We start from the raw sequence: 6,696 nt of genomic DNA on the forward strand, positions 1-6,696 counted from the left end.
GCTTCATAGCGCAAATTGATTTTAATTTCTTGCTGCGGTCAGTCGAACATTTCCGTGGAGTGGTTGAATGCGATGCAACTTAAACACACTTGCGGATCAAGATTTATGTGAGCTAGCGCTCGTTGGCAAGGTATGTGTTATTTCAGTTTTAATCGAAAACTGCTAAAAATTATTAAAAGCAAATAGTTCCTTGAGAGAGAGAGCAAACATAACAATTATTTCATGAAGTAATTATATTGGTCATTGACCGCATACAAATTCAACACCAGCTGTGAAAGCAGAAAGAGAATTTTGTTCGTCTACATTCTTTTACTTCTTAAGAGGTTTTATTCGACAGTTTGAGTGACTGAGATCGTTCTACCGCAAGTTTATTTCGTATTCTTGTGTGTTAATTCTTAGTTGACGACATGAGGAGGTTTTCTGCTTCAAGAGTGCCACCCATTTTTATGAATCTAACCAGGAAACAAGAAGATGAGGTTGTCTGCTGCCAAGGGACAACGGCTAAACTTCATGCGCGTTCTGGAGTCTTTGATGATGAAAGACTGGTAAGTAATTTGTTTCGTCTACTTGAGAAGACAAACCTTTAGAAAATTGACAAATTCAAAGACGAGAAAAAGTAGGTAGATAAATGTTCAACTGCTAGCGCTAGTATATGAATGTCCTTCAAGATTTGAGCTCTTTGAATAATGTGCAGTCGTGAAGATGTCATTGTGAAACTACACTAAATATTGCGGTTTTCTTAGCACATGAAGTCTTCAAGGCTGTTTATCACCCTCGTGATAACTTCGGGTTTTGAATTTTTTTCTGTGAATTGAAGAGAGTAAAAGCCGGTGTTCGTATACTTGAATTGTCGTGATTCCATAGTTCCGTGATGACGAAATTTATTGGCAAAACTTTCCGTCTTGATATGATTTATTGATTTCTTTGATGCATGTCAATTTTCCATTCCGTAGAAAAATTGAAATTTGATGATTCGAAGCAAATTCAATAATTACGTGTAAATTGGTATTGTGCATTTAAATAGGACTAATGAAGTGAAAAGCAGTTTTTTGTGCATTATATTTGTCGTGTTATCAGATAAATTCCGCTTTTGTGTCTTGGCTTAAGGCGTCTTATCTTTTTATAGTCTTGCTGATGAATTAGCGTCGGTCATCTGGCTAATTCTCGTTCCCAGTGTCTTTCTGGCATTGCATTCAAAAGGGTTGACACTGGAGCCCATTGTCCTAATGTCTCTTCGTTCAACATGTTCTCGAGAGTGGATTTTTTTTTGCCGTGGTCTGTCGACCACTCCGATAGTTTACTATGATTTACAATGTTTCTAGACGAATCCGGTAAAGATTCACAAAGTCAATCCGAGAAATAAACAAAGTTCACTGATCCATTTAAACTTGAGTCCAGTCCAGTGTCTTTCATTTAGTTCCAAACCATTTCAACAGCGTGGGGTGGTGAAGACGAGAGTTCCACCCCCCCCCCCCCCCCCCTCCCGAGTGTTAGTCGGTTAAATCGTGATGAAAACGATACAAATTGGCCCTTGTTGCCTCGTTTAAGATAAAATATTCTTTTGAATTTTAAGCTTAAGAACGGGGTATCAAGGGCTAATTTGAATAAAAACAAAAGAATATTTAAATGGCGGCCATTTTGGATTAAGGTGTATAACCAGGTGGAACGATCGCGAAAATAAGCCGTAAAAACAAAACAAATCAACGAAAATAAAAGGGAATAATTTGGCCAAGAGCGCTCTCGAGAGAACTAGAGGCGGCTGAAACCGCTTTACTCTAATCTCATAAGACCCTAGAAAAAGTGTACAGGGTGCAATATACACTTGATCTTAGCAAAAAGGACAAGAGTGGAAATTTTTCTTTTTTTTTTGTTTATTTACATATGCACAATGGACCAGACAGAGAGACCTCTGCTCTCCCTTAATTGACAATGTTAAAAGTTTAAAAGTACTCATAAAATGGACCACTGATGGAGAGGGGGGAGTAAAATAAGCGCACCGTCGACCTCAGGTTTGTCAGTTGAATTCCTTTTACGAGTTCTCGACGTTAAATATAGCTGCGTTACTTTACTTTTTGCTATTTCCAAAGTGGTCACTAGTACTACTATTACCCAGGGCTTGAGGATCCAGAGATGCTGTTGTGCGTTTTACGCAATTCATCTGGAGAGACTGGCGTTGTGGTTCTGTAATCTTATGACACCTGATTAGCGCGGCATTCCGAAACTCTTGCATTCTTAAGGTATAAACTATAGGATTTACAAAGGAATTGGCGTAGAACAAGACACTCGACACGGACTCGAGAATATTAAATGATTCTCTTTGTACACCGAGGACAGCGGGAAGAATGGGAAGAATGAACAATGTGCTCAGAGCAGTGACAACGAATAACGTGGCCGTCAATTTCCTGTCGGAGGCCCCTGCCCCAGATAGCTGTGGAGGGGCATTCCTCTTCACATTAAAGATAATAATCGTATAGGATACTATGACGGTCGAAAGGGCAATTATAATAAGTGAAGCCCAAAAGATTATGGCGGCTTTTGAGTCAGTAAGAACTAGCGCAGTCTGTGCAGACGCCAAGAAGAGAGCTAATAGCCAAATGCAAACAACGGTCTTTAAATAAACCCATTTCATCATTCGAGAGTGTCTAAAAGGAAATAAAGTTGCATGAAGGCGTTCCAACGACAGCAAGGCAAGATTAAGCAGGGAGCAACTTGTAAAAAGACTTTCAAAGTAATTGACTGTGAGCTTTTTCCAACTGAATACACTTCCAGTTTCAAAGGTTAGTTTACGGTAAATATGCATGGGCCCTGACACAGCTCCCACCAGCAAATCAGCCACAGCCAGGTTTATGATCAGGTACGTTGTGCACTTGCGTAGATGGTGATTTCTTGCAAAGGTGATGAGAGTGATGCCGTTTATTAGAAATATGATGACAAATTCAGGGATGTAAACTGCAAGCCACCTGGTATTCAACCTTGTCGAAGGATCAGGTGTTTCTGTTCCATTCGGCATTCTCAAACTAAGGCGGATTCAAATTGTCAGGCGTTGTCTCTTGTCTGTTCTAATAAGTTGACAAATCAAAAGATTAAATTTGCTGATAAAGAAATCTCCGAGCCTCCTTTTTTTAGCCGGGGCCGAAAACTTCAATTGGTTATATCGGTACGAGTGACTGGCGTCTTTTAAGAACAGTTACTGCGACGGCAACGTTCCATCCCGTTTACGTCGTACAATGTGGATGAAATTAAAATAAATTGGTGCGAGCGGTTTCAGAGTAAAAATAAAGACTATAGGGTTCACAGTTTTACGATCACGTTGTCGTTAAAACCTCGAAATTGGTGATTTCTTGTTGTTACGCAGGGTACCCCAAAAATATGTGCTAACATGCGTGCTGCACGTGCAGCACGACTTTTTTTGTGGCGTTGCCGTTGACGTGGCAGGTGGAAATTTGCGTTTTTCGACAAATCCAGGAAACTTGTTTTATTTTATAATTAGTTCATTTCTTGAGTGTTTTCGACGGATATATCTATCTAGAAAATTGTCAAAAGCGAGAGACACTGTACGGTGGCCCACAAGTGACATGCTGCAAATTGAAGAGTTGTCGTTAATAAAGTAAAGTTGCTGCATATTAAGAAAGGTGCTGCAAATGGAATAAAGTTGCTGCAAATTTAAAATAGTTGTTGCAAATTAAAACATCAAGAGTATGCGCGCGCACTTATGGAAGGACAGGCACAAAACAAAGGTCACAGGTCACAGGTCCCAAGTCACAGGTCATTGTTTTATCAATACAAAAACAACCCTAACTGTTTACAAATGCTAACGTTAGGCCTAAGGTTAGCTTTAATGGATGTTTAACTACTTTCTGTATTGTTCAAACAATGACCTGTGACCCGCGTTTTGTACTTGCCCTTCCTTCAGTGCGCGCGCATACTTTTTATGTTTTAATTTGCAGCAACATTCTTTTAATTGCAGCAACTCGTTTTGTAAATTTTCAGAAACTATTGTGAATTTGCTTGCGCCAACTTTATTTTATTTGCAGCAACTGTTTTATTTGCGGCTTGTCCCTTGTTGGCCACCGTAGGAATGAGAGATATTGCATGGATTTATAACAAGCAATATTTTAAGGAGGCTCTGAATCGTCTCCATTTCACTTTCCAGCAATAATTAATGGAGGTAACCGAGTTCGTTACCCCGGCACCACCTATATTTACTAGGTTGCCAAACCCAGTCGGAATCTGCGTTTTGTTTCGTCGATTTTTAATTACTTTATTTACGTAGTGTCTTTGTGGGTAGAGACATCTGCGCGTATTTTTGCTAGGCTTCAGGGGGTAGTAGAAATGGGTAGATTTTATCTGGTGGACACATTAGAATATCTAATTGACCTGCAATGGCGTCGAAAGTCATTGTAACTCGAATGTCTTTTTAGTGGATCTTTAAGGAAAATAAACATGTACTCTTATGGAGCTCTAGAATGGAACTTCAATTGGATAAACAAGACAGGCGGGGAAATATAAATATCTGGCCCGGGTTGCTCAAAGCACGGTTAGCGCTAACCAGGCTTTGAGCAACTGTTCCCTGGAATCTTAAAAGTGACGAGTAATGGTCTTCGACAACAATTGCATCTTTCGTCGTAGGATATCACAAAGTGAGCTTTATTTCTAATATTATTTTACGAACCTTGCTGTTATGTACAACACCGAAACCAAATGGCAAATTCTGTATGGGTGTAAAAGGAATTGAAAGCCTTGAAAGCATCACAGTGTTTACTGAAGTCGCATCTCAGTTATCTGGCAATTTACATTTAATTTGTACTCCTCTCTGCACAGTTTTCAGATAAAAAGAAAAATAATTGAAAATGTGATAGTGAAGAATTATTGGAAAGAAAGCTTGTTGTCTATTTTGTGCTTTGTTATTCACGGAAAAGGTTCTTCCGAAAAGGGTTTGATCTGAAGTTTATTTAATCGCGGATTGTGTTTCTTGTTTGCACGCACGCAATTAAAATAGGAAGTTTTTTTTTTTGTTTGTTTCAATAAATTTTACGCTGGAAAAGGCTTTTGTGACACTTTTCGTCCAAATGAACGGCCAAAACTAAAGCTTTTTAACGACCTTTTGAAGTGGAATATTTTTTGTAATAAGCTTGAAATAAACACACGCAAGAAATTTAGTTGCATTTACCTCTTCGTCGAGTTCTCGTTAACATCGTACTTTCTTCAGGTAATAAAAGCAATTTGAAATTTGACTAATTATTGTTGGTCAATAATTATTTGAAAGAAAGCTTGCTGTCTATTTTTTGCCTCATTATTGAAAGAAATGGTTCTTCAGTGAAGGGATGGATCAACATTGCTCCAGACACGATTGCTTCCCGACCCAACAGATGAAATGTAAATATTCAGTTAGATATTACAACAAAATTAAAAAAGGAAAGACGGAAGTGTCTTAGCTAAAAAGTACGTTGTTAAACTCTGAAAGCGATGAACGATTAACATTCTTCCCTGTAGTTCATTCAATGTAAACAAGAACCTTGACACAATGTGATCACGTGCACCCTTGTGGTTGCCTAGCACGTGGTCAATTTCTTCATTTTGACATATCATCGTTACCTTCCCTTGATTCATAGAAGTCAGAGACGAGACTGCAGAAATTTTAGCGTCCCTTAGAAAATGGTGACCTTTTTATTGACTGTCTTGAGTTCGTTTCTTATGCTTCAGATACTGGAAGAGTATTGACTTAACCTTTTATCGTTTCGTTTTGTTTGTAGCAAGCTCCATGCAATTGTCAATGCAAATATCAAAATAAACGATCTTTTTTACCCCATCGTATGTGGATTAAAAGCCATTTTTAGTTGCATTAACGGGAGTAAATGTTTTTTTTTCTGCTGGAACTTCTTTTTGCGGATCAAGTACCATCCGCAAAATCCGCAAAATTTAAACCCCGCAAAGGTGTTCGATCAGAGCTGGCTCTTTCCACCTGCCTCGTGCTGAACAACAACTGTCTTTTCCCCAGATCAGAACTCAAATGTAGAATCCAATGTTATAGCATATAAAATATGAACATCTTGATACCCGTTTGGAAACTCTTATGTCCGATAAGGTTATGCATTTTATCGAAACGTTGACACTCCACTATGTTTATCTTTCCTTCTTCTTTTTTTTCGGTGACCGCAATTTTAAGCCAAATCGTCTCTAAACTTTGGATGCACCGGCATAACTAGCTAAAGTCACAGGCCCTTTATCTCAAACAAAAAATTAATTTATCCAGGATATACAGACGAAATATATAATCAACTTACTGGTCGTTTTCTTGACTGCAAATTTGCACCGTGAAAAGCCTCCTTCATTCTTACCCTTTTTTTTCGACAATGTCATCAAAAATTTGCATAAAACGACAACCACTTTTCTTTTACAAATTAGTTGGCGCGTCTACTTTTTTTTGCCCTTTCAATTAAGTTCACATCGGAACATCAAAGTTAAAGATGATCGAAAAAATCCACCACACACTGTCTGTCCTTCATCTCTCTGTATTCAGGAAGACTTGAAATGAGGACAAACGATTACTACTCATTTGTTCGACCGTGTCTTCCTTTTACTTTAATTTGGAGCCTTGTATTTATAATAATTATTTTTTTTATGAAATAAAAAGAAAAGAAAGAGTAACTTCATTTACGTGTCAAGTCTTGTAGTGCTAGAGTACTACTTGGGGAC

General features: G+C 38.4%; 2 protein-coding genes across 2 annotated transcripts in view; one reads left to right on the forward strand and one right to left on the reverse strand.

The window, feature by feature from the left end:
- LOC138029337 (uncharacterized) overlaps nucleotides 1–6,696 on the forward strand; it is a 41,279-nt gene continuing 34,583 nt past the window's right edge. The window contains exons 1-2 of the mRNA XM_068877072.1: nucleotides 1–130; nucleotides 400–545. The gene's annotated coding sequence lies outside the window, so the exon portion shown is untranslated. The remainder of the gene's footprint in view (nucleotides 131–399; nucleotides 546–6,696) is intronic.
- Nucleotides 1,854–6,325, reverse strand: LOC138029334 (neuropeptide FF receptor 2-like). The gene is made up of 2 exons (XM_068877069.1): nucleotides 6,285–6,325; nucleotides 1,854–3,059 (listed from the first exon to the last, which is right to left on the reverse strand). Exon 2 carries the CDS (start codon nucleotides 3,008–3,010, stop codon nucleotides 2,066–2,068), a length of 945 nt encoding a protein of 314 aa, XP_068733170.1. The 5' UTR covers nucleotides 3,011–3,059; nucleotides 6,285–6,325; the 3' UTR covers nucleotides 1,854–2,065.

The sequence above is a fragment of the Montipora capricornis genome, chromosome 13 (assembly GCF_036669925.1).
Source record: "Montipora capricornis isolate CH-2021 chromosome 13, ASM3666992v2, whole genome shotgun sequence".
In the NCBI taxonomy this organism is placed as follows: Eukaryota; Metazoa; Cnidaria; class Anthozoa; order Scleractinia; family Acroporidae; genus Montipora; species Montipora capricornis.

What these genes read in the sequence shown, in the direction of transcription:
- LOC138029334 (XM_068877069.1), bottom strand. Translation starts at nt 3,010, where the DNA reads ATGCCGAATGGAACAGAAACACCTGATCCTTCGACAAGGTTGAATACC.